Source organism: Melospiza melodia, chromosome 3 (assembly GCF_035770615.1).
Source record: "Melospiza melodia melodia isolate bMelMel2 chromosome 3, bMelMel2.pri, whole genome shotgun sequence".
Lineage (NCBI taxonomy): Eukaryota > Metazoa > Chordata > Aves > Passeriformes > Passerellidae > Melospiza > Melospiza melodia.
This window is the reverse complement of record NC_086196.1, coordinates 48,855,315-48,882,355: the sequence shown is the minus strand read 5'-3', so window position 1 is coordinate 48,882,355 and position 27,041 is coordinate 48,855,315. Positions and strand designations below refer to the sequence as shown.

Sequence of the window (27,041 nt, the reverse complement as noted above, 5' to 3'; positions counted from 1 at the left end):
GACAACAGCCCATAATGCATTTGTGACAGCACCTCAAGCAACAGTGCACACTTCACTAAACGGACGTGACCTCAATTAGATCCATAAGAAAACATGGAAGAGGAACACAAAGAGGAAGGGAAGCAATTTATTCTCACTTCTCTTGAAGCAAACAAATGGTTCTGACAGCAGGTTTGTTTTCAGACAGTTATAACTTAGGCTGACAGGCCAGCTTATTTACCAGAAGAAGCCCCTTCACCCAAACACCAGAACCTATACTAAAAACATTTTTATTTCAATCTGCCTCTGAAATGAATGAAGACAATCTCAACGTTAAAGAAAAGTCTGCATTGCTACCACAGAATTCACATTGTGCAAATCCATGTCATTTATCTGCAGTGCTGAGTCACATCTGGATGGTGGATATGCCTTCCTGAATACCACACCCTGGGAATGCTTCAGCACTTCCCCTCCTACCAGGACACTGCCTTAAAAAAGAACTGCTAGTGACATGATGAGAATTGATCTTTTCCTACCATCTGCTGTACATGTAAGTAAGATTTCCACAAACAATCGGCCAAAACTTGTGTATTACAGTTATTTCCCAAGTCACAAATACTACACAAGCCCTTCATACAGGATATGCTGTCCAAGGACACATGACCTCCACCTTCTCACTTCCCTACACCCCACCCACCAAGTAAAGCATTGCACGCTTGCAGGGATTGCTTCAGAGTCTTCAGCTTCTGGAATGCAGCAGACAAGAGTTCTGCCTCTTTCAGGGACTCAAAAACCCCCAGTTTAGTTCATCTGCTCAATGTACAACATGTTCAGTAAGTGCTGCCACCTTGTTCCCGGAAAGAACAGTTAGGTTCAGTTCACACCACGGAGGTGGTACTTTCCGGATTTACACGCATCAATCTTGAGGCATTTCTCAGATCCTGAAGCTGCTTGGCTGGTTTTCCAACTCCTTCCTCAAACCTTTTTTCCACAACAGGAAGGACAGTTTCATACAGGAAAGAGGCGTTCTGCCTAATGAACGCTTTTTTCTCAGGGTCCTGTTCACACCGCAAACTGTAGTCAACATGCTGGACAGCCACCAGGATGATTTCCACCAGGCTCTCCAGGAGAACCATGTGCAGCTCTGGAAAGTAAAGCTTTAATGCTTCCTCCAAGAAGGCCATAGTCTGCTTAGTGAAAGCTACTACAGTGTAACTGAGGTTGACCCAGCAGTCATCACCCGTGTATTGGTCAAAATTGCCCACCCCACAGCTCCTCATCTCCTCCCTGAGCTTCCCCAGAGCCTCTGGAGTCATCAGGTTCATCTTTCTCCACATCTCCTCAGAGTTGCGGTGCTTGGTGGCCTCGATGATGATATCCTTGTAGCTCTGCAAAGCACCTTTGATATCCTTCACCAGGAGGGCGTGAATGATGAAGGTGAGATCCAGTCCAATCTCGCTCAGCTGCTTGCAGTGCTCTTTAGCCACCTGGGATAACAAAGAAAAGCAAAGGATGTTATTTCTGTGCAGGCTCCCTTTACATTTTACGCATTTAGCACATTTATCTCAGAAAACTGAGAAGGGTTACTCATATTTACTTCTTGTGCTTTAAGCATCTCGTTAATGAGACATTAGTAACTGAAAGGTACACCCTGGCTGTCAAAAATACTCTGGACAATTACACTACATAACCCACATACACAAGCTTTCCATCCCTCCCCGCAATTAGCAGCTGCAAGAAAGCATAACCTGAGAAAGTTAGTCTTTTAGTCTTGCATAAAAAGTATGAAAATGTAGCTAAGGACAGCCTTAGAAAACAAAGAGAAAATTTTGAAGTACTTATAATTCAGGTGTAGCTTATGTAAGTTTTAGGACCTCCTACTAGTTAAAGGCAAATTAGGAATCAACACATTTTTTATTCTTGATAAAGGCAGGGTTTTCCTTGACACGTATCATAACCTTAAGGCTTTCCTCTGTTAAATTGAAAAAAACCCAAACAAACCTCAAATGAGTATTAATCTTTCAACGCAGAAAACCTCTCTGGAGACCCACACGAGAGTCAACAACTAAACTAGAGTTAGAAAAGAGACTTTAAAGCTTTGAAGCCTTTGTTTCAGCTGCTGTGCCCCACCACCCCCCTCTTCGGACTCTCTTACCTTGACACACTCTGCCGCAGTTGACAAACTCTCCTTGCTATCAAATACTTGCTTACTGAAGGCATCTACAAACATCCTCATGGACGAGCGCGCCCAGACAACGAAGGCCGAGTAGCAGCCGTTGTTGCCGGCGAAGTCCGTCTCAAACTCCCTGGCCGTCTCCAGGAGGCTGGTGAAGAAGACATGGCAGAGCTTGTGGATGTAGAGCAGCGTGGCGCCCTCGATGCGCAGCTGCCGGATGGCCGTCTGCACGGCGGCCGCCCGGTTCTTCAGGAACAGCTCGCAGGCCTTGGTGGACTGGCCCAGGCGGATGAGCTGGGACACGGCCCGGCGGGTGGCCCGCGGCCCGCCCCGCAGCGAGCGGTCCGGGGACAGCTCGAACACCAGCACGTCCGTCAGCTGCCGGACGCGCTCGTCCACCTTGGCCCGCAGCTCCTTCACGGGCTGGCTCACGGGCTTGTCCGCCAGGTACTCGTTCAGTTTATCCAAGAGATCCACCGCCCCCTCGAAGTCCCGCTGAGCAATGCAGACGTCCAGGTCCTCGGGCAGCTCCTGGATCCACTCAAGCGAGAGGTCAACGACCTCCTCCTCAGCGGAGGGCTCATCCTCCTCCTCCTCGTCCTCATCCTCGTCGAAGGGGTTGGTGGATTCGGGGGGCGTCGGGGCGGGCCGGGGCAGCGCCTCCTGCTCCAGGCGCCGCTTCTCGCTGAGGGCGCGATTGCGCTTGGTCTCCTCCAGCACCTCCAGCCACTCCTTCTTGATCTTGGCGTTCTCAGCCTGGAAGATGCGGCTCTCGGGGAACATGAGCAGCTTGAACATGTCCTTCATAGGCGGGTTGTCCTTGACGTTGACCACGGCCAGCCCGTCCAGGGGGTACAGGGCGTCGTAGCGGTAGGCGCCGCGGCGGTTGGGCAGGGCGGTGGCCACGAGCAGGCAGTCGTTCATGAGGAAGGCGTGCACCCGCTGGATCTGCGCCATGTGGTCGGCGTCGTACTCCACCAGGTCGCCGTTGTAGACCAGGTACTTGCCGGGGCTCTCGGGCAGGAGGTCGCGGCAGCCCTCCACCTTCTCCAGGAGGGTGGTGAGGGTGCGCTGCCGCCCCTCCTCGTTGGCGGCCGCGTCCTTGCCCGACAGCGGCAGGAAGGGGTCGGCGGCGGCGGCGCGGCGGGCGCCCAGCGCGGGGTCGTCGCGGTCGGCCTGGAGGAGCAGGGCCTGGGTGACGGCCTCCATGATGCCCTTCTGCTCGGTGAGGATGTGGCTGAGCTGGTACATCTCGCTCTCCAGGTAGCTGATCTCCCGCGCCGTCTCGATGAACTGCCGGTAGTTTTGGTAGACGTTGCGCTTCAGGCTCTGCGCCGTCTCCTCGCTGAGCGCCTGGATGCGCTGCCGGTGCTCCTGCAAGTCCCGGTCGCCGTCCGACTGCTGCGACAGCTGCTTCACGTACTCCCCCGCCGCGAAGCCGCCCGACTCCAGCTGCCGCCGCAGCCGGCTCCCGCCGCCGCCGCCGCCCTCGCCCAGCGACAGCGCCATGTCAGCGCCGCAGCCGCCGCCGCCGCCCGGTACCCGCCCCGCCGCTACCGGGGACACGACACCGCGCCGCGCCTGCGTCCCGCGCCTCGGCGGCAGGAGCGGCTGCCCGCGGTGACGCGATGGGGCCGGGCGGGGGCGGAGGAAAGGAAGGGAAAGGAAAGGAAGGGGAAGGGTAGGGAAGGGAAGGGAGGGGCGGAGGGGACGGCGGCGGCGTGCGCACTCGGAAAGACGCGGCGGCAGCAGCCCGCGGGTCGGTGCTGCGCGTGCGCCGCGGTGCTGCGGCTTCCGGTGGCGGCGGTGCCGGCCGAGGGCCCCGCGCTCGGGATGGAGGACGAGGATTTCTTGTTGGCGCTCAGGCTGCAGAGGGAATGGGAAGAGCAGGACAAGGCGGCGGCAGCGGCGGCTAAGCGCCCTGATGTCTCTCCGTGCCGCTCGTCCCTCCGCCCGCTGTCGGTAGTCGATGAGGCGTGGGAGCTGCTGGACCCCAGCCCCGACGTTCATGGTCTGTTCGTGCACTTCAACCAGACGCTCTTCTGGGGCAAGCTGGAGGCTGTCACGGTGTCCTGGAGCCCCCGCATGACCAGGTGCGGCACCGGCGCTGTCCCGGGGGCGGGCAGGCCGATCCGCGTGTGTGGGGGCGGCGGGAAGGGCCGGCACCCGGGGAGCCGCAGCGTGTGGCTGCCGGTGTCGGGGAGGAGCTGTCACTTGTCACCGTGCTGCTCCTCGCTGTGCCCCGCCAGCGCCGTGCTGCTGCCGTGGCTTCTCTTCCCGGGCACTTGGGATGTTCCGCGTCTCTGGCAGAGCCCGTACGGCGGGACGGGAGCCGGTCGCTGTCGTTGTCTCCCTTGCCTTGCATCTGCCGTCCCTAGCAGCCATCAGTGGCTTTCCCCGGGGCGCAGGCAGGCCGGAGGGATGTTAGAATGGAAGAAATGACTTGGTCTTAGATGGTGCGTGTGGAAACCTCACGTACTCGTGTTGCTGCTCTGGTTCTCAGTCTTTATGATCGTTCTACTGCACGGCAGATCGGCAAATATCAACCAATAATAGTATATTCGAAAAATGCAGAATGGGCTAGGAAGGGGGATATAGAAGAAATCTGAGGTTAAACAAACCCAGGAATCTTTGAAGTGCAGTCTGCAGTTCTGCAGCAGATGCAGTTGCTGGCAGCTGGAGTCCTGCCACCTCTTATCCTCTGCTGCCTGCGGTATTCTTTAGGCATTTGGAAATAGTTGGATACTGCACTGATAGAGGACTAACTCAGTAGGACTAACACTGACAAAAAAAGTGGTGTTTGCTGGATTAGTGCACAGAAGTGGAGGTATATGTAGATTCTGTATGAGCCAAAAGTTGATGAAGGGTAGGGAGTGAAATTGAAACAGCCAGCAATTAAGTCAGCATTTGCTGCTGTGACTCTCTAGCCTCCGTGCATTGTATTTTATTTTAGTCCATCACAAGTTCTAAAAGAAGCAGTCTTCTGCTTTCAAAACAGGTTTTTCTACTCTAAGGAACTTGTGGAATGTTTTTTCTTTGCTTAACGATGCTGAGTTTTTCAAATAACTACTCAAAGTGATTTTATTCCATGTTCTGAGTGACCTAGCATGTGTTTGCAGGGGGTGGCACTTTAACTTGGATTCTCAGTTTTCTTCATGTGCTACAAAACCAAATAGATTTTCATGTTTTCTTCCTTCTTTTCCTTTCAGCTCTGCTGGTATCTGCTCATACCACGAAAGAAGTGGGTTGTGTTCCATTCGTCTCAGTGAGCCGCTTCTAAAGTTACGGCCCAGGAAGGACCTTGTGGAGGTATTTGAGCCTGGCTCATGAACCGGCACATAAAGTGTATTGTGTCCCCCACTTCATACAAACATTTCAGGTTTCATAATGGGATTCTTTTGTGCAGTAACTTACATGTCATGAAATAGTGGTGGCTTTACTGTTAGGTTTGTGTGGCTTGTGTTGCTGTACCGTGGTAATCTTTAGTTTTATGTTTCTAAGTAGGCAAATCCAAGTCTAAAGTTGCTTGTTTATTTTATTGACTTTATATGGAGAAAAAAACACCCCAAGATTTTTAACGCCTAAATTATCCTTTAATATTCAAAGCAAAGGTGGATTGTAGTTTCTAAAAGGCCAACAGCAGAAAATAAGGATATAGGATATGACTTAAACATGACATTTTGTTGCTCCTTGGGCCTCTGCCAGAGCTGCTGCTTTGAGCTGGCTGAACATTCAGATTTGCCTAACAACAGAAATGCTGTAGAGTTTCAGCTTGCTCAGAAGTGGCTCTTTTTTGGGGGTGTGTAGGGCATGATGTCTTTTTAAAGATGTGATTTAAGTTTGAGAGTTATTTCTTCTTTTTGGAATGCTGCTTATTGGAGTGATATTATGCAGCATATTTTAGTGATCTGGGAATAGGGGTAATTTGGTTTGATAGATCAATTATGTTTTTATGACCCAGACCGAATATGTGAATAGTCAAAGATAAGATCAGTAACCACAATCAATGTAGAAGAGTAAAATACTTGCAGCTTAACCATGAAACTGAAAATGCAGTGCTTTTCAGTGACTGTGTAATGGTTGCATCGTTGCAGACACTGTTGCATGAGATGATCCATGCCCTGCTCTTTGTTACTCACAACTACAAGGATCGTGAGTCTCACGGGCCGGAGTTCTGCAAGCACATGCGTCGCATTAATCTCCTGACTGGAGCCAATGTCACAGTAAGAATAAACCCCTCCACCTGATCTAACAGAGCTTTCTCCCTGGTTTGCTGTTTCACTTGACTGGTGCAGAATAAGTAATGTTCTTATTAGACACTCCACAGTTGGTACCAATACAAATTTGCATCCAAGTGTGTGCTAGTTCCATAGTTATTTGTTGGGGGTGGTGGTGGGAACAGGTTGAGGATGATGTGGTGAGCTGTTAGTCATGTAATTTTCAGGTATGTTGTCTGTAAGAATTTTTCTTTTAAACTTTTTGTGGTAAAGTAGAAAGAGCTTAAATGGTAGCAGGGAAAGAAGTGCTCCCTTGTGAAGAGTACTAAAATTTATGTCAATAGAAGGTAATGATATTTATGTTAATATTTAAAAATAATGTGTCTAATAAGATCAATTAAGGTAATAGCTGAAAGGAGAATGCATTACTGGTATTGTTTGCAATGCATTCTGAGCAGTTCATCTTCTAGGTGAAATTGTAGACAGATTTCCAAACTGATTTTATTGCTGTTGCAACAAGATAACCAGGACATATTCCTCCACATTCTTTTTTAAAGCTTTGTTTTAATGATAGCTAAATGTTGATCAAATTTTACTCAGGTCCAGCTCTTTTAACTGCTAATATAAAAATCACAGCAGCAGTGGAAGGAATTGAATGGAAATAGATTATCTAAAAAATATTATAGAACTAGCGATACAAAATTTGTAACTTCATGAATGACTTTTTTTGTGGGTTTGTTTTTTTTTGTTTTTTTTTTTTTTTTTAACGTAGATCTATCACGATTTTTATGATGAGATTAATTTGTACCGCCAGCACTGGTGGCGCTGCGATGGCCCCTGCCAGAGCAGAGCTCCTTACTTTGGGTACGTGAAGCGCTCCATGAACAGAGCACCCTCTGCACATGACTTCTGGTGGGATGAGCATCAAAAGACCTGTGGGGGCACGTTCACTAAAGTGAAGGAGCCGGACAAATTCTCAGAGAAGTCCAAGCAGAAAACTCAGACGGCAAAACCTCCACTTTTCAAGTCAACTAACAAAGGTATTTTATAATTTTTTTTTCTATTCTGAACCGATTATTGTCCAGATGTTTTCTTGAACAATATGGACCCAACACTACATAAGCTTGGTTTAGGTGTTGCTGTTACATAGCCCAAGAATGGGGCCTGTTTGATTGTGCGCTCCTAGGCTGCTCCTCAGTTGAATTGTCTGCAAAAAGTTTAGTTTGATGCATTATTTTCAAGCAGCTGATTTTTTTGGTGTGAAGCACCTCAAATAATAGCCCATGATTTTTTAATGAAAAAATTATTAACTTATTTTTAAATTTGATTTTGCAGGCAAGATAGAAATGCATGGTAATTGCAAAGACCCAACTCCTTTTAGTGGGACGGGCTATCGGCTTGGAGGAGGAGACGGCGTTCTTTCAGAGAAAAACACCAACGCCAGCAGCTCCACTGCAAGCAGTGAAGCACACGGCTCACTGCATCGTTCAGCAGTGAGGACAACGCCAGTCCCTAAAAAGGAGATTAAACTGGAAAAATCACCCCATGGCAGCATCTTTCCGCTTCGTACCAATGGTGCCATTGAGAAGAGCAGCTTGGCTTTAAAGCGTGAGTTTCCGAAACTCTCTGCTGCTGATACAGAAGGTGGTGAGAACGACTGGGGGTTGCCTGCTAGGATGGCTCGTGTTGCTGAAGGAACATCAAGGCAAGGCTCACCAGCTGGCAAGAGGGCTGTGCCATCTTCTAGCTGGTCACCAAAACGGATTTGTTTGGAGCAGACCCCAAGAGCTCAGGGTGCATCTGAGAAAAAAAGCTTAGAATGTGCTAATACGCTGCAGCAATGGCCAAAAAAGGAAGACAAAACTGCCTTTGAAAAGTATTTCAGCAAAAAGGGGGGGACTGATGTCACTACAACTACAAAACCTAGGGCTGAATTTACACAGTCCTCTGCAAGTCCTAGCAATCCTGTGAGGCAGGAGAGAAGAGTCAGTTGTCCTGTCTGTGAGACTGATGTTTTGGAACCTGAAATAAATGAACATCTTGATTCTTGTCTTTCGTAGAACAGCAGAAGGTTTCTTAAAAAGATAAACCAGGGCTGGAAACATTGTTTGAAAGGTAATTTTTGCTCAGGGTTTGCTTAGCTGTGGTTAAACTCCATGTGACTGTTCTGAAATGGAACTTAAAATGTAGCTGACCTCCATATTCTCACAGTAGTAAGTAAAAATTGTGTAGAATGCTGCTAGGAATACTGGTAAAGACTCTTCCAGGACACGTCATAAAAGCTTTCATGATTTCCCAGTTAAACTTCCTTCAAGTGCTATACAGGACAAATTAGGATTAAAGTGACATTACCTGCCAATCTTTATTTTGCTGCCTCTGGGGGCCAGCCAGGTTGATGGTTAGCAGGCCAGTCAGTTGAGCACCAAAGCCATTGTGCCGTGAGAAGTTAGGAGTGCCAGCCACGTGTTTGCTATGTGAGCTGCCTGAAACGTTCTCTCGGTGCACTAAGGTATTTCATGGGATAAGCATTAAACAGTGTGATTCCTTACAATCAGTGAAACTGGTTGAATGTTTGCTTAAACATGAAAATTGTTTTATATAAATAGCTTTTAAACAAAATAGTTTTATATCTTGTTACTGTAATTTTAAATGGCTGTACATGTTTACAGTGTTACTGCTGCTCTCTTAACTCACTTTAAATGCTTCATATTTTAAAAAATATTGACACTACAGAAGTTTAATGTAAATTACTTTGTTCTTGCATACTCTGAATAAATTGTTACTGAAGTTTAAATTTCCACTAAGCCTGGCCATTTTGTGTCACTTACCAGTGGGTTCACCTGTATATAACAGTCTTGTTTATTAGAGCCTTTCTGTATTAATACTTTTCCTTCTTAAATTTCCCTGTAAAAACAGGTGCTGGTGAGTATAGATTGCATCAACTGCTGCTTTCTCCATCCTGTTTTTAAAACAGTTTCACTATTGTTGCACTTTTGTGAAAAATTTTAGGAATACTGATAGTAAAACTCGCTTTGCCATGTTAATTTTCCATACTTCCTTCTTAAAGCTGCAGCCATCTATCAGTGTTTCCAGTGATACTTGACATTTTCAAGGACAGGACTACCAAGAAATATTGGTATTATCTTATGTTTTTAAGATGAGGGTGAGAGTTGCACCACAAAGCATCTCTCACATCATAAAGCATTTTTGAGAGGTGTTTCCATTAAAATTGCTCTCTGCTGTCTCCTCATTAGACTTTCCTACTGTGACAGATGTGAGTAAAGGAGAAGGATTGTGGGTATTGTTAAATGTGGGGATTTTTCCTAATGTCTTCTTTTACTTCTGAATTGTTCATTTGAATGACAAACAGAAAGCAAATGAAGAATTTAGTGAATAGTGTAGCCTGTTGAGGGAAGATGAGCTTAAGCTGTAGGCAAGTCTGTCCCTCATATACACATCCTAAAATAGATCATTGTCCAAACAATTGAGCAATTCTGGATTAGCTATGGAAAAATAGCACCTCTGCCATGTGTTTTTGCAAGGAAGTATTCTAAGACTAGGATCTCTTTTATCCAGAGAGGAAGGCTTTACAGTTACTATTTATTGCAGGCTGTTCCTAATGGGTCATGGCCACCTTCATTTTGGGTATGTTACTACAAATGCTGTTTCTGTAAAATGTTGTGCTTGAATACAGTGTCCTGCCCAAAAGAATAACAATGACTACCAGTATGTTTTTTAAATATGCTGCTCAATTTGTGTCAAAGATGAGAAATTCCATCCTCTCTATCAGTTGTCTTTGTCCTTGAGTGAGTTTAGATACTGCCTGGAACAACACATGCTGTCAGTGAGCCTTGAACAAACCCACTTCACTGAAATGCAGTGTAAGTTGCCTGAATGGAAACTTGAGAAACAAGTTAATAGACTCGATTTCTGAAGCAAGGCAGCTATGAAGGAGGGTCAAGTGTGTGTGTGTGTGCATTTTGTCAATAGAAGGTTCTGCAAACTAAAGGAAAAAGCCATCTCATTTCGTGGTGACCTGTTAGGATTGCTCTGGATGACTCAGAGAGGAGTTCCAGAGGTTAAAACTACCTAAGTGGGGGTTACTTGGCCCTTTCATTATTATCATAAGAGACTGCTCTTCAGTTGTCTTGAAACTGGTTATCAGCAAGAAATCCTGAAGGTTGTATGTTAGCAAGTATTTTTTTACTTTATGGAAATGTTATCTAGGAAGTTTTCATAACACTTGAGTTCTGCTGAAGCAGTGGGAAGAATTTTTCTCAGGGCTCCTAAAATGTATTAGTATCTTGCAAGAAGATATGCAATATAAATAGTCTGCTTTAAAACATATCCTAACAGCAACAGCGTGCGTTCATGTCTCCTTTAGTGCAACCTCTGTTTGTTTTCACCTGGCATATTTGCGTCACACAGGAGAAGTGTATTCTCACAGCCACTTCAGCCCTGATGCCTGTGCCTAAGCTGATGGGGAGGCTGTTTACACTTGGGTGGCAGCAGGCCCTCAGGCAGGGCAGGGCCTGCTGCTCAGAGTGGAGCCAGGAACCTGTTACCTGAGCCCCCTTTCTAGGAACATTTCCCAAGAGAACAACCAGAGAAATATTGCTCATTTGGAACAGGCTGTGCTACCTGCCTCTGGGCCAGCGTAATGAATGAAGGTCACCCGGTAATAATCTAGTACAAAATTAAAGGCTGGAGAGGGCTTAGGCATAACTGGACAACAGTGAGTAATAATTCCTGAGGTGCAAAGTAGCTATTCAAACTTCAGCCTTCCCTTGCTGCAGCAGGAGGACACTGAATACCTTGGTGAGGGCTTTCTTCCTTGTGTGTTCTTCTGGAGCCCCTCAGTTCTCCTGCATTTTCCATACACACAGCATCTCTTCAAGTAAGGCAAGATAGGCTTTACTGAAGGTTAACAGCAAGAAGGCATCAACAACAAGTTTCCGAGGAAAAAGAAGGATGGACATCCCTTCCAAGTGAGTGGAGCTATCCATGGTGATGGTGGGAGGATGCAGACTGCTCTGGCTGGAGAATGTTAAGAAGCTGCAGTTTGCCTCAGCACTGCTGGGTCTGGTCATCCTAGAACACCATGTTTGTGCCTTTTGTTGGATCTTGTCACCTTAAATTGAAAGGCCATAAAAGGTTGGACTGGGTGACCTTGTGAGATGTCCCACAGCCCCTGTGAGCATGTTTGTTGCTGCCTGAAGTGCTGAAGGCAGCAGTGCAACCTCTGGATCCCAGCAGCTGCTCCCTAACAGACAGACAGCATTCGTCAGTTTTACACTCCAAACTGAAATACCCAGGTTCTTACTTGCATCTGGATTACTACAGCTGTCTTGAAGCCTTGGGATTTAATAAACTATTTTTAAAAATATGAATGTAAAGCTCTGCATAAAAATTACCCTTGAAGTGTGGTTTGTGGACAGACAGGCCATGAAAGAGACTTGCATTTCACTATATGTGAAAATATGTGTGTGTGATTTCATAGACTCCTGTATGGAAAAAGAGCGTTGTGCGGAGCTTTGGGATCCCTCACCGGGCCGTTAGGTGGCACTCCTTGCACGTAAGGAATTCTAATTTCGTTCTCTCCAACCTGCGCCGGGACAGAGCAGAGTGCAGGATTGCAGGCTCGTGTTTCACCTGCCCTGCACTCCGGGCTGGACGTGGACCAGCAGCAACCCTGACTGGACCACAAACAAGCTAAAGGAGGAGCAATAGTGGGGGGGGGGGGGGGGGGGGGGGGAAATACCTGCAACTAGCTCGGAAATGAAAAGTGAATTCACAGCTAACTGGATTCTGTGAGTGATTCTTTAACTTTGCCGCAAGAAGGAAGGGAAGATGAGAGAGTAGCTCGCTTTTCCACTTCAAGGCTCAGGAGTAAGCCCAAAGGCATCCTTTTGTGGGTTACAGATACTGCACTGCTTGCATCCATTGCAGGGACCAAGCTAATTTTCTGTCACAATTTGGCATCAACACGGCTCTGCAAGAGATGCAGGACAGAGTTTTAGGAAGTCAAGGATTTATAAAACACAGCTCCCTGTGCTTGGCTAAGCCAAGGGGTGTAACAGGCCCAGGGGAGGGTAGTGTACTACAGGTGTGAAAGCTTAAATGGGATGTGGCCATGGCCTTAATTCCTGTTTCCTTTTAGCTTCTGCCAGGCCAGGCTGCTTTAAGACTAGATTAAATTTCTAAGCAGGTGCAGCAGCTTGGCCTCAATAGCTCACCCTGTCCCTGTTCCATCCATCACCTTTCATCTACATAATTTCACCTGCTTTTTTGCCTTAGTATGTCTTGGACGTGACATTTCCTAAACTGTGTAACAAAGAATTTTTGGAGGGGCAAAACCCAACAAGTCAAGTATTTGGCTTCACCATTGCTTTATTTTTCTTTAACTGATGTCAATCTCTGGATCATAGTTGTTGTGTTTACTGCAAGTACCTTCTCTTCAGAGCTCAGTGAAGGCCTGCTACAGGATATCAGCTGTAGGAATATGGTTTAGTTGGAGGTTTTAATTCTTCTTGTGGCTTCAGTAAGCAATTTACAATGGCAGGAATGGCCAAAGGGCCTCTCTGCTCTCACCCTGCTTTCTCCCCACTGCTTTGCTGCCCTGCCTTTGTCTTCCCACTGCCACTGGTCTCTTCCCTGGAGCATCCCAGTAATGATCAGCTTTCTTCCTCAAAGGATCCCCTTGGTGGGCGTGCTGCCACTCATCCATAAGCAGTTTTTGATTCGCTGGGAAGGTGTTGTGTTTGGGGGCAGGCACAAAGCTGAAGTGCAAGTGACTCACCTGGAAGGTGCCCTGCTGCAGATGCACGTGCAGCCTCTGCAGGGTGGGACAGGGCCTGGCTGCAGCACCGAGAGCAAGAGAAGCAAGAGAAGCTCCCTGCTGTGTCACAGCACCAAGAGCAAGAGAAGTTCCCGGTGTGTCACAGGAGCACAGGGCTGGGCACAGGCTGCTCAGGGCACTGTGGCTCTGGAAGGACATGGCATGGATCTGGGCTCTTCTGGCAGATGGCAAACAGAAACATATCCAAAGGGAAGAGTCATCCTGAGGATAAGCCAGCACCCCAGGGCTTCAGAGAGGATGGCACCTGTACCAGGTGCCAGGAGTATGGATAGCTGCAAGTAAGGGATTCCAGTCTTAAATCTGCTCTGTTCCCCAGACTTTGCTGCTAAGAATCCTTTGGCTTGTTCCTTTGGTTTACATTTAGCAGTACCTACATGGGAAATTTAATTAAAAGAAGAGAAAAATTTCTTTCAGCAAGGGTGGCTGAAGATGGGAATAGGTTTTCTGCAGAGGTTGTGGAGGGTCCATCCTTGAAGATACTCAAATCCCAACTGGGCATGGTCTTAGGAAGCCAGATTTGGGTAACCTTGTTAAAGAGCAGGAGAGCTGGACCAGACCAGCTTCAAGGGCCCCTTCCCACTAAACAGCCCTGGGTTTCCCCCTAACAACCCCAGGAGCACTTCAGGTCAAATTGGAATTACAGCTGAAGGCAATTAAGGTCCACCTGCTTGCCCTTGCCCTGGTATATCCAGAGGTGCTCACACCATCTCTGAGCATTTCTTCCCCTCCTGCGAGGTTTGGCGTGGGCAGCTCTCATCACTGCCACCATGCAGACCCTGGGCATGGGGGATAAGTCTCCTGTCACATCAGAGACTGGGGGACTCCAGGCAGGAGCTGGGCAGGTGCCAGGACACAGGACAGGTACAAGAGAGCTCTGCCCTGCCAAGCCTGATTGCTGAATCCTCTCCAAGTCATGCTGTGGGGGGGAGGATTATCAGCCCTGCAGACAGCATGAATTAAAACTCAGACTTAATTAACTTTGAATGTACCTAGAAGAGATTTAGAATGCCAGAAAAGCATCCCATGAGAGGAAATAGGAGATATTTCTTGCACTGCAAAACCCTAAGTCTATCCAAGGTATCAGGCAGCATTTCCCAGGCAATATGGCAATGTTAACTCTGCCAAGAGGTCTCACTGCTGACATTTGGGCTTGGGCCATGAAATGCAATGTTGCTGAAGCAGATACACATCCCCAGTGGTAAGCAATGCCATGACTTTGGAGCTGTTTGCAAGGTGTTAGAGACACAAGCACTAAACACAAGCATCCCCTGAAGGAATGGGGAGCCCTCACTTTGAAGGAAAACACTGAAAAGTTGTTGCCTTAATCCCTGTACAGGTCCCATCAATGTTATCTTCTCCAAACCAGTTCTGCAGCGCTCCCACCCTAAAGCAGTGCCTCACATCCCCAGCTGTGCACACACTGACCCATACAGAGGCTGCAGCCACTCCATGCACACCCTGCAGCAGACATGGAGGGAAGCACTGCCTTAACTTCTTCAGGAAGGGGAGAGGGATGGGAGGCTTCTGCTGATGGCCAAGCATCCTCACCCAGCTGTGAATTGTTACAGGATGGGTTGATCCCATGTTGAACCCAGGATGGGTGTGTGCTGAAGTGACACCATTTTTAGGAGACTGACAAGTAGATGTCCTGTCCAACAATTTTCAGTTCTCCTTCTCTCTACCTCTCTTCAGCAGAAAGACTGCCCAAGCCGGTGTGAAGCTGTTGCTGGGTGGTTGTTGCATGCATAAATGCAGTGCCAAGTGAAGGGTATGTCCCATGAGCTGCCACAGCTCAGCTGTGCCGTGTATATCCTCACCACCTCTGCAAGGGACAAGGAGCAATTCAGGGTTCGTTGGCCTCCCAGGGGCAGTCAGCAGCTTAGCACACAGAGCTTTTGTCAGGCAGCACCAACTCAGGGTGGGCAGCAGCCCCAGGCAGAGCCTGTGCTGCCAGCCATGATTGGTAGCCACTGTTCTCAGGGCATTTTGTGCAGCCAGAGCTTGGGTAGCACCTGAGCGCCTGGAGAGGCAGCCACCAGGCTGTGACCAGCTGCCATCTCACAAAAAACCCCACCCCAAATGTTTTCCTCGGCCAAGCACGTTACAATTTTCTCCAACCGCCACTGAAGGGACACAGCAGGCGAGAAAGGCCTGCAGCTCCTTTGGCAGCAGGTGGGAGATTTGACAGGGCTTGGGGAGCCCTGGAAGGATGCAGGAGCACTGGGGTAGCAAGAGGCCCCCAGGCACACGTGGGAGCAGAAATGGCAAGGGCAGGCTGGACGCAGAGTAGTTGCTCTCCAGGCACTCTCACACGAGGCAATGAGCACATTTTCAAACCTACTGTGAGCACTGGAGTGTAACCACCCCATCCCACTCTCCCCTCCCCACTCCTCCATCCCTGCCCCAGTGGGTTTTTGTGTCACACAGCATCCTCCCCCTGTAAGACAGCGTGTGTCTCTGTCACCTCTGGGACACAAAGAACATGTTTTTCTGCTTTGGGACAAGGCCTTGTCCTGGCTGTGACACAGCAGGACCCCACCTGCTCTCTCCAGGCCCAGGAGCCTGAAGCATTCCTGCATCCCACTCCCGGTGTCCCAGGCACAGCCTGGCCACTGCTGGCCCCTCGCTCCCCACCTGCCCTCCTGGATTTGTATAAGCCTTGGGTTTATCGTGAAGTACGTGCTCTCCTTTCCCATCTCATTGCATAATGTTCCATGGTTGCAGAGTGACAGCAACTCTCAGCTAGACACAGTCATTTCCTCATGTGCTATTTTAAATAAAGGGTTAAAAAAGCCCAAAAACCAAATCAAACAGCTATAATGTTCTCAAAGTGCAGGTGGGAAAAAATAAAAGTAGTCAAAGAAGTTTCAAAATTGCTACCTACAGAAGTTCTTCTAGATACAAGAAATATTTGGGATTGAAGAGTTAACTTTGTAGTTTCTGCTTGTTCATTAAAACATGACTGTGCAGAACACGTGTCCAGCACCACATTACTCACTGTTATGTTGTGGCTGGGGAAGGGGAAGCGAAGGGAAAATAAATATGCCTAATGTGACAGCTCAAACTTTGCTCCTTGCTATCAACAACACCATCAAGTGGACTCTAATCTCAGAAAACAGATTGTTATTAGCCACGGCCCTCTGGCAAACATTAGCAGTGTCCACAGTCACATTTTCCCTGAGGAAATATTCTCTTTGACGTCCAAAGATGTTCTCAGTACTTCTATAAAAACAGTTCTGGAGTATCTTTTGGCTCTGGCAACTCATGGTACAGCACTCACCAAAATTTTACTTTTCAGATCTAGGAGTGGAGGCATTTAGTTTGTTTCTGTAGTGCTTGGTTGATTCACTCCTATCTTACTGCACAAAAAAAATTCTCAGGATTCCAACAGCCATCAATCCAGCCCCAAAATTCTACTTTCCTTGCGATCCTTAGAGCTGTCACCATGACTTCTGCTATGATGCAATCCTTTTTTACTTGATTTATAAAGCCTGCTTACATGCAGTAATGTAAACAAGACACATTTACAACCAAAGTGACTTGCCTTCAGATAGTTTTGAGAGGTTTTTATTCTTGGTTTTTTGGTTCATCCTGCTTTCTTTAGGTAGTAAAATACAACTCACAACCGAATATGATATTCAGACACTAGGCTTTTAATTTGTGAGTAGGAGTCAAATCTCTACGCTTTAGTTATGATGGCTTCATCTTTTTGCTTTTAAATAAAATAAAACAGAACCACATCAGGCCTTGAAACAAACCCAGGAGAGGAACTGGTTCCATCCTGGCAAGCCACACTGACACAGACAGACAAGCCCACAAGGAGCACTGGATATTCAGAATATTCAGAGATGAAATTTTACTTCCTGTCTCCCAACAGTATTTTAAAGAAATAATGGGTTTCAGTTCAGACACTGCCCTGAAGCATGTGCCTTTTATCACAGTGTGCCTGTGTGTGCTCCTGGTAAGTTGTCAGCCCATCTCTGTGTTTTACATCCCTCCCACTCTGATGTGAGGCATGCCCTGAAAACTTTCAGCCATATGGAAAGGACAGTACTGGGCTTAGAGGCTAAATGAGCCCGTCACCACTTCCAGCATTTATCACCATGTTACAAAGGTAGTTACAACAACTTCTCCAGAAGACCCCATAAACTATTGACATTAGAAGTTTAATCCCAAGCTACATATTTAATAAGGGGCAAGTCCAACAACTTGCTTCTGGAATACAGACAAGGAAACCAGCTCCTACTTCAAGTAGTGATGAACATCTCATCTTCAGAGATGAAAATATGCTTGTTTGCAACTCACACGCATGAAGAAAAGGATGGATGGATGCATCAACTGTCTTTTCAGAGACAAAGATATTGTGCATTCTTTTTCCCCACACTTCATGTTCCTCCCAAAGCAGACACCTAGAGTGTATTTTTAATTGCACTGTCCCATATTCCTCATACCACCCAACATGTTGTGTCTTGGTCTCTTCACATCCTACCTTACCATTTCTATCCAACTCATTACTTACTCCCTCTTCTGCTACAGACTTGGGCCTATCCCCAACAGGCTGGCAAGTTAAATCTCATCTGTCCCTTCCACTTTTAGAGCCAACTCATTTGGGAGCTATGGGTTTGGTGTTCTTTTTCCATATTTCAGGAAAGAGATGAATGTTCTGTATATTCACTCAACTTCAAAGCCATCAGGAAAAGCCTGATGAAATTCAGTAAGCGGTAGTAAAAGTCAACAGAGCAAATTCTCTGAACTGGTTTTGGCTGGCAGGAGAGAGGACCTTGAAACCTGCTTCTGTCAGCTGCTCTCCACCCCTAACACACAGGGTCAAGCAACTCTGATGCAGCAGATGTTCCAGAGTGAACACAGCTCCTGTACAACTTGACTTCAGTACATGTGCAGTAATTACTTACATTCAAGCATTATATGTGAAAAAAGAAAAAAAAAAAGCTGACAATGGGAGACCCAGAGATCCATACTTTGACCCCCATCCCCTCCCAACAGCAGGTGAGATCCAAATCCAGCTAAGACCCATGAATTTCTTCAAAGTCTTTGCTGCTCAGTACTCATAAATTCCTATTAAGTATTTGCAAGAGCATGCTGCTATCTGCATGCCTGCAGGCAAGGTGCAAATGGGAGACTCCTGGAGTTTTGTGACTTTGAGTTTGCTATCATCACTTGGCCTTCTCCCTTCTTCTTCAAAGCATTCAGCATGCACAGAAATGGCACTTTTCAGTCTGGCCACACTTACCAGTATGATGGAGATGTGATTTTTCCACTCCTGACCTTGAAGTGGTCAGCAAAGCCAGATGTTTTACATATGATACAGGCTGTCAGCTCTTAAATCTGCAAACGTCTTTTCTGAGAAACACCCAAGAGAAACACTTCATTTTCCCTGGTGCAGTGTTTAATTTACTATGCAAAACAACCCCCCTGCATATTGTGCTCAACCATGTGATAATTTAAAGAACAAAACAAAACCCAAACCAGGTCTACACAGGATGGTTGCAAGAAAGGCTTCTTCCTTGTTCAATGTAAAACTAGGATGGGGAAGAGGTACTTTCAAAAGAACTTGTAAGAAGTTATACAGCATTGAACATGGAAAAAGCTTCAAAACACTATGCCATCAGCTCAGTGCTGCTACATTTGGGCTTCAACCTAAGAAAATGCCAAGAACCATCACCTTAGAGCAGAAATGTGCACGACTGGCACCCACGTGCCATGAGAGGTGCACTAATGCTGGAGACTCATCTGAAGATGCAGGTAACTCTTTCTGAACTAGCTGAAGACAGACAAGCACATGCAGGGGGCTTCACAAAAGCTAGAGTGATGGCAGAAGCCCAGCCAGACAGCTCCTTCCTTGATAACCACACAGCCAATACGAAGCTCACCAAAGGAGGAGGAAGAGTGTGTGCTATATTAGACAGTTCTGCACCTGCAGCCTCCAGCATTCTTCTGTCCTCTCTCAAGGGCCTATAATTCATTGGGAGCCATGTGAAACTGAGGACATCCCATTAAACCTTACACATCCTGTACCTCACAAACCTGTCAAAAATGGTGAAAAAACTAGAGCTGGCTCTACACCATAATCACTCTTCAGAAAGCCTAAAAAGGGTTCTGTTTTTAAGGGAGGAAATCATCATGAAAATGGTGACCACACCCAGTAACTGTAGGCAGTCTAAAGAAAAAAGTCCCAAATCCTTCTCCAGAGCAGAAACAGCTCTGATTAAAGAAAAAAAAAAAACAAAAAACAAAAAACAACGAAACCAAACCACACCACCAAAAAAAAAAAAACCAAAAAACCCACCAAAAAAATCCCAATGCAAACAAAAATCCCAACCAAACACCCACAACAAAACAACCAAAATTCCACATACCCCCTTTATCAGGAGGCATTCATAACTTAGTTGCTACAGAGTAGTTTTAAAAGTTAAAAAGATCACAAATAACCACATAGTTTTCAAGAACCTTTATACATCATCTTTTTTAATTAGATTAGCTTTACAAGCAACTTGAGGAGATGTTTCATAATGAACACTGCTTTTGAAATTACACAACTTTATAGGCAACCTGTAAATGAATCCTGAATTTCTTTGCCTGCTATAGATAAAGGTCTCATATTTCACAGCCAGCTAACATCATGAATAAAAATAGCATTATGAAGCTTTATTTTTAACCAGGACTAGACACATACAGATCATAAGACAGTTTAAAAAATAGTTTTAAAACAAGGACCTGCTTGGTGATGCTTGAGACTGAATATTCAACCGACATGAAATGAACAGTTTCTAAAGGACATGGAAGAAATGGCTGACCTGATTTGTTGACCCTGTTGTAATGACTTACATGGAGTGAAAAATTAAGCACTTTTTAAACCTGTCTGGCAAGCACAAACCTACAGTGTGATTAGAATTTGATACGCTGTTTGCAGCGGTTTGAATTACAGAGGGACTGAAATGAGTTTAAAGGCTTATGCTTACATTTCTAAAACAAAACCAAACTTCTGTTAAAGGAGTACTAATGAAGTAGAAGAGGTGACTTTTTTGCTTGTTTCACTGGTAGCCTAAAAGCACTGCAGACCAGACAGTAATGAAGATTTGCACTCCTTGGCCAGGTTGGCAGAGGCACTTACAGTAAAGGTATCCTGTCTGTTTCTCTGGGAAGAAAAGAGGAAAGAGGAAGAGAACTGTACAGGGCAAGAACTTACTAAAAAACGGAAAAGTGAAATCAAAACAAAGCTGGGATTTCTGTTGGTTCTCCTAAATGATATACCAATACTGAATTTTTCTCCCCTTCTGTCAGTTTGTTACTAAACAATTAGCTTTTTCATGTTTTACATGAACAATAGTAATGTTTTTAATAAAAAATTACTGAGCTTTCCATAGAAAGGGTCTTTAATTGAATACAAACTATACAGATGCTAAAATTGTCACAAGTTGTAATATATACAGAAATATTTCTGTACACTCACATTGTTTTGGCTAAGTGAGGAAATAAGGGACAGATAGAAAACTGCAGTGGGTAAGGTGAACAACCCCCAAACTCCTGTAAATATGAATGCTGTCTTTGATAAGTTTGCTTTTGTTTTCTCAAGCTTTTAAAGCTCAGGAAAAAAAAAAAAGGAAAGAAGAAGAAGAAGAAAAAAAGTCTGTGTCCAAAACATCCATTACTTAAAAATAAGAATATCACAGTTTCTGCACATCTCACTTTTATTCTGTGATATCCCACCTTCTGGATAAAATAAAAACAATGTAAAAGAAAGCAAACGTTTTCTTACTAAATATATACCTCAGTATTGATCAAAAGGCAGTGCCTTTTTTGGGGAAATCCTTCAGCAACAGTGAAAATTTAAAGATGTATTATTGCACAAGGAGCTTACAGAGTGATGCACTTCAGCTTCAGTGTGCTGACCACCTCCTTGATACTATATAATAGATCAAGGTGTCAACTTACAGACTGCATGGGAAAAGGAACAGACCAACATTGGAAAAGGAAATTTAAAAAAGTGAATTTTAGATATTCTATTAACTTATATACAAAGGAAAGGGGGGTGGCAAGTATCTTTTAGAAAACGGAGAAAGCTCAAAAATTTCTGTCAAGTAAGTAAGGAGGTTCTGGGTACCTCTAATAGCCTAGGAAAGCCCTTGTATATTCTTGTAACTCGATGGTATTTACCAGGTCCCCAAAGCCAATGACAGCAACTGATAGTGTCACGTTCACTTAGTGCCAGTCACTTAAAAAATAAAAAAACAACCAAACATCCCCCCTCCAAAAATAAAAAAAAAAAAGAAACCAAAGGAAAAAGAAGAGAGACAGAAACTTCCCCTCTGTGGATTCAACATACAAAACCACAAACTGGATGTTACTAATAGCAAGATACTGATTTGCTTTTGTTAATAAGGATCAAGAGAATATAGTCAAAAAAAAAAAAAACCAATACAGCAGCAATCTTTAAAAGTTAATATTAGTGTGAGATATGATATAAAACAATCAGATTTTTAGCTGGTAATTAAAGTGCTCCTTTTCTGAATTAAGTTGTAAAAAAAAATTAAAGTGATTATCAGTTACTGGCAACCCTTACATTAAATTAGGTCTTTCATGGCAGAGGAGAACAGTATGAACAGTTTTACAAAAATAGATCCATGTTCTATTGGAGAATACTGTAATTTTTTTCCTTTTTATCAGTTTTTCATTTTTTTTTAAGACTCAATTTTGATAAACTGTACCTGGTCATACAAAAATTACCCAAAATTCAAACTTTTACCATATAAAAAAAGGGAGAGATGAAATGGATTCAGCTGGATGACAGGTCTGGCAAAATATAAGGATGGACAAATTCTATGTAGGGCACTTATTTATGTCCAGATGCATATGGTGTTTCTTACTGATTGCTTATCTTCTTCACATAAGCAGTCACAGGCCTGGAGTCACAATCACATAGTACAATGCTTCAGCAGTCAAAGAACCTTCTTTTTGATGCAACATTGAAACACTGTTTGCTTCTGTATTAAGATGTTGGTTTGTTGTTGATTTTCCTTTATCTTGTTATTCACATTCAAAAGTTAATAGATAGCATCAAGATTTATCAGGGCGAACAGCAAGGGGAGTTGCTAAATCAAAGGCTTATAAAACATCTTTCCCAACTGAGTCAGAAGGTTTATTAAGTTCAACCCTCACACCTTTTTCACCTGCAGAAATATGAAAAGGAAAATGGTATTTTTCAGCATTTATCCAAGTACAGTCTAACAGCCTACATCACTTTCCAAAATAAAGTTTTACTATCAAAACACAATATCCCATAAGCAAGAAAAACTCACACATATTCTGCATGGCTTTTGTTAGACTGACATTTATCCAAAAAATGAATAGGTTTCTGTTATGACATTTCATTCTATAATTTCACGTATTATTGTCAGTAGAAAATAAATTGCATCTTGCACAATTCTTGCTGCAGATACAGAGCAAAGAATGCAATTTGAATTGCAACTGGAAACTGAAACCACAACAATATGGCAATTTAAACCCATTACAGAGAAAACCAATACTGAAGGAGGAAGAATTTCTTTATAGAAGGGGTGATTAAACATTGGAATGAGCTGCACAGGCAGGCAGTGGAGTCACCACCTCTGGCAGCACCATCTCAGTGCCATTGTCTAGTTCATAGGTGGTGTTCAGTCAGAGGTTGGATTTGATGACCTCAGAGGACCTTTCCAACTTAAGTGTTTCTGTGATTCTGTGAAATTTAAACAACCCAGCCTTCCTTCCTTAAGTGCCTGCAATTTGGGGACCCTGGACAGGGAGGTGGGGAAGAAGGGGGAGCATCTTCCCTTCAGGCTTGAGCCCTGCCCCAACCATCTCTCTGCAGTCCCTTTGAAAGGGCAGCAGCTGAAGCAGTGCAGAGGCTACAAAACAGCTCTGATGCAGCAAGGCTGACCCCGGGAGCTGCAGAGTTGCACACGTGTGACATGAAGGCTGGCTAAGGGACAGACAGGCTGCCCATGGAGGCCAGGCAGGCTGACTGCCGGGGAAGTCACCTGTGCCTTGCCAGGCATGTGCCACCAAGCGCTGGGACAGCCTGGCCGGCTGGAGCTGAGGGGCTCCCTTGGAAAGCCAGGCAGGAGCTGCACTGCTCTTGCCACTCCCAAAATGCACGGTCACTGAGAGCACCCAGAGGGACTTGGCTGAACTGTACACGGCTCTGGGGCTGCTTGGGAGCTCCAGACAGCAATAAATGGAAGTCTCAGCTGGAAATGACTGGCACACGTTTTCAACATCATTGGTTTCAGAGCTCTTGCCAAAGCCATGTTCGTGTGTGTGTGCACTTGCTGTACACCTGATTTTGGGTTATTTTTAAACTATTGTAATGAACACAAAATTGTGATGGCAATTACAAGCATGACAGAAATCCTAGGCCATTTCTCCTTATAATGCTAATTTGAACAGGAAAATTAGATCAACTTCCTCTTGGGGGAGAAGCCAGAGAAGGAAAACAGATGCTAGATAGGTGAAATTGGAAATGAAGGAAGTAAGTCCATTCTTTGAATACAGATTTTAATTTTAGGCTTCTGTTTTTCCAATACAAAAATTCTAGTCAAGTAAAGTTGCATTCACTTGTCGAATCCCTACATTCAATCAAAACTATTTCCAGAGCTCTCAGTTCTGCAGTGCCTTACAGTTTCTGGGGTAATCCTCCTCCACATATATTAGGGAGACAAGAGTAGGGAGAAACTGTATCCTCCTTGTAAAAATACTGAGCAGCCTCAGAGGAAGTATAAGCAGGACAGGCATTGACCTGGATTTCATGAACCACTGCCCAGGAGTTGAATCCCTGGGTCACCTTTCCTGTAAAACCTAACTCAAGTTATGCCACTTTCTCTCTCTTTTTGTGCAGAGGGTGGGCCAATGAGATGAGGCTACATTTAACTACTCTTCCACAAAAAAGTAACCATGATATTAAGAAGAGCTTACCTGTTAGATATTTCACTTTAGCTCGTGCTCTTTCATCTGCATCAAAATACCACACTGTTATTGCGTACCTAAGGAAAGAGAAGAAAAAAGAACTCCTGAATTATGAAGCAAAATACCACTGAAACACTTGACATGAAACACAACCTAAATTAGATGATACTTCCACAGTCTGACAGAGCAAAGTTTTCATAAACAAGCAGTGGGTTTGGACTTCTTTTCCTACTAGTAAGTATTATCTGAAAAGTCATTGAAAGGGTGACACTGATGCTCTAAGTTTACACTCTTTTCCCCAATGCTATTTATAGTTCTTGTCCAGAATAAAGTCTCTGCCCACATCACCTTGCCCTGTGACCTCATCTTTTTACTAGGTCAAGTTCATCACTGAGTCACACTGCAGTATCATTTTTTTTGGACACTTGCCACAAGGCACAATTAACTACCCCTTCTTACACGGCTCCTCTGGTTTTCCACTGCCCATAGAGGTTTTAAATACAAAATGCCATCTATTGAGAAAAGACTTTAAGGAGCTTTAGTAAATGGCATTTCACCATGACTCTTCTGGGAGTAGAGAGGGGGAGGGGAAAGCAGCACAGCTTCTGGAAAAGCTGCAAGAGGATATGCTTCAAGTTTCAAGTTACTTCTTGCAAACGCAGCTGTGTTATCTCACAGCTCCAGTCAATGTTCAGTGCTCTGGCCATCCAAACATGCTAAAGCATGGGCAACAGGAAGTCTGAATCAAATGATTTACCTATTGCCACTATCTGGAAATGTCACTTATCATGGGGCATAGGGAGCCAGTCAATGTGGGTACCTTTAGCATCAACCACTGCCCTGCACTTAGGGACTAAAGACAGGTCAAGTTCCCCCTGTGCTTCAGATTGGGAACAGCTCCTTCAATATTCTACAAAAATATTTGTATATTGATGGTTGTTTCTGTTCCACAACCCTCACCTAAATCCCAAATCAGATATGGTAGCTTAGCTTGAAAATTACTATCTTCTGACAGCTCCCTGCCAACAAGAGGGAACATTAAACTGAAGCACCCAGTCAATCTTCCAGTCACACAGTAGGGTGGTAAGGACAAAGGCAAGTCAGAAGGGCATAAAGCCACTACAGAGAAATAATGAAGATGGCACCCTTTGGCTATGTTGGGGCCTGCTTATGGCTCTGTGTGCTCCCACAGAGTTCTGCCAAGCACACGCTCAGAAACTTCCCACCTACACACTCAGGATGTTTTCTACAAAATAAGAGATCGGGCAACATACAAACTCAGAAACACAGTGGAAGCCTAATCACCCACTAGCAGAAATATTCTCCTTTTTGTCAGGAGTAACAACTCACAGTGTCCCTAATTTCTCATTTCTTGCTAAGAGAGGCACCATGCAGCAGAGAGTCCATCACTCCTACCTTGTAGCAAATGCTGGCTGTACTTCATGAGGGTTGCGGCGATCAGACCAGAAGAATAGCAGTCTATCAAATTTGGGTTCAATATCAGCAAATTGGGCTTTACCTTCTGGAAATATCCGAAGGATGCCTCCACTTACCTGCAAATGAAATATTTGCAAACAGTGCTTGAGAGCCATGTCTCATTGTATTTAATAATTCTAAATATCACATTTGAAAATATCCCAGACACTTGGAACTGAAACAAAAGCCTTTATAATGTGCTATAGATATTATGAATCTATAGCTTTTCATTTAACAAATTGTTTAACACATTTTTCACTGTGATTTCAGAATGCTACATCTTTATTTAGATCTCCTTCATGTTTTGAAAACAGTTGAACCTACCTATGTATGCCTAGAAATAAACGCAACTAGGTGGGATTAAGTCACACTAACTTCTTCCTACTGATGGTGTTGATGTTTGTTAAATCTAACTATAGATGGCCACCACAGACCTTCATGTCGTAACAGACATAACAATGCAAGTACTAACAAGGCAATTTGATATAAACGATGGGGCATCTGTGATCTCAGTCAGCAAACAAGTGACAATTTAGATCCATTTCTTCTCCTAAAAAAGTTTGAGATTCTTTTTTCAATAAACAATATACTTGTTAGTATATTAATTTGTAACTTGAATTAGATTTTGCAGGAAATAAATGCCATTGTTCATAAGTTAAATACCCAGCTCATAAATTTCTCACAATTATTGTGAAAATGCAATTTACTTGACTTCTACACTCCGGCACGTATTCTCTTTTTTTTTTTCCCCAAGAGAGAAACCATAAATCAACTAAAAATCCCTAAAAGCTGCACTTTAAGATGTTTAGTACAATCAGTCCATTTACATGCAAAGATGCTATTATGGCAAAAAAAAAAAAAAATTCTACTTGTAAGATTCAATTTGACATGTCAAAGACCACATCAGAAACAGAAAGCTTAAAGTGCATTCATCTGACTCAGCTTTCTGATCTATCAGTTTTATGCAAGTATGTTATTAGGGAAAAAAGAAAAATAAGAACTCTCATCTGCAATTTGTGTTATCCATATCTGGTGCACGCTATGCACAGAATCTGACTGCTCCCATGTACTCTTCCACATGCTACTCTCTTATCATGATGAGGCACCAGTAGTTTTATCTTGGTTTTTTTCCCCATACACTATGAGAATAAACTTGTCCATCATTAATGGCAGAGAAATCAAAGGATTAGCAAAGCTGTACTCTTTCATGGTCTCAATACTGCCATTTAGCTACATCTGTTCTTCAAATCTACCTAGTCCCATTGAATCACTAGGAAAATCCTTATTAAAAATGCACTTTACTACTAGCAAATAGTAGCAAATTTTTAGACTACTTGAACTGTGGTATAAATCTGTTCTACACCCTGTACCTACA

General features: G+C 44.6%; 3 protein-coding genes across 3 annotated transcripts in view; 1 reads left to right on the top strand and 2 right to left on the bottom strand.

The window, feature by feature from the left end:
- Positions 1-114: 114 nt before the first annotated feature.
- On the bottom strand, positions 115-3,669 carry EXOC8 (exocyst complex component 8). The gene is made up of 2 exons (XM_063151643.1): positions 2,135-3,669; positions 115-1,466 (listed from the first exon to the last, which is right to left on the bottom strand). Exons 1-2 carry the CDS (start codon positions 3,662-3,664, stop codon positions 858-860), a joined length of 2,139 nt encoding a protein of 712 aa, XP_063007713.1. The 5' UTR covers positions 3,665-3,669; the 3' UTR covers positions 115-857.
- Positions 3,670-3,941: 272 nt separating this feature from the next.
- Positions 3,942-9,176, top strand: SPRTN (SprT-like N-terminal domain). The gene is made up of 5 exons (XM_063151642.1): positions 3,942-4,248; positions 5,365-5,464; positions 6,250-6,378; positions 7,145-7,412; positions 7,708-9,176. Exons 1-5 carry the CDS (start codon positions 3,989-3,991, stop codon positions 8,430-8,432), a joined length of 1,482 nt encoding a protein of 493 aa, XP_063007712.1. The 5' UTR covers positions 3,942-3,988; the 3' UTR covers positions 8,433-9,176.
- A 10,509-nt stretch (positions 9,177-19,685) lies between these two features.
- The window catches only part of EGLN1 (egl-9 family hypoxia inducible factor 1), a 33,696-nt gene continuing 26,340 nt past the window's right edge, over positions 19,686-27,041 (bottom strand). The window contains exons 3-5 of the mRNA XM_063151641.1: positions 25,607-25,743; positions 24,200-24,267; positions 19,686-22,419 (exon numbers count right to left, since the gene is read on the bottom strand). Coding sequence (XP_063007711.1) covers positions 22,355-22,419; positions 24,200-24,267; positions 25,607-25,743 — 270 coding nt within the window. The 3' untranslated portion in view covers positions 19,686-22,354. The remainder of the gene's footprint in view (positions 22,420-24,199; positions 24,268-25,606; positions 25,744-27,041) is intronic.

What these genes read in the sequence shown, in the direction of transcription:
- EXOC8 (XM_063151643.1), bottom strand. Translation starts at nt 3,664, where the DNA reads ATGGCGCTGTCGCTGGGCGAGGGCGGCGGCGGCGGCGGGAGCCGGCTG. An exon ending in CTGCGGCAGAGTGTGTCAAG is followed by an intron (nt 1,467 to 2,134) that starts GTAAGAGAGTCC and finishes TTGTTATCCCAG; the next exon opens with GTGGCTAAAGAGCACTGCAA.
- SPRTN (XM_063151642.1), top strand. Translation starts at nt 3,989, where the DNA reads ATGGAGGACGAGGATTTCTTGTTGGCGCTCAGGCTGCAGAGGGAATGG. An exon ending in TGGAGCCCCCGCATGACCAG is followed by an intron (nt 4,249 to 5,364) that starts GTGCGGCACCGG and finishes TTTTCCTTTCAG; the next exon opens with CTCTGCTGGTATCTGCTCAT. An exon ending in TGACTGGAGCCAATGTCACA is followed by an intron (nt 6,379 to 7,144) that starts GTAAGAATAAAC and finishes TTTTTAACGTAG; the next exon opens with ATCTATCACGATTTTTATGA.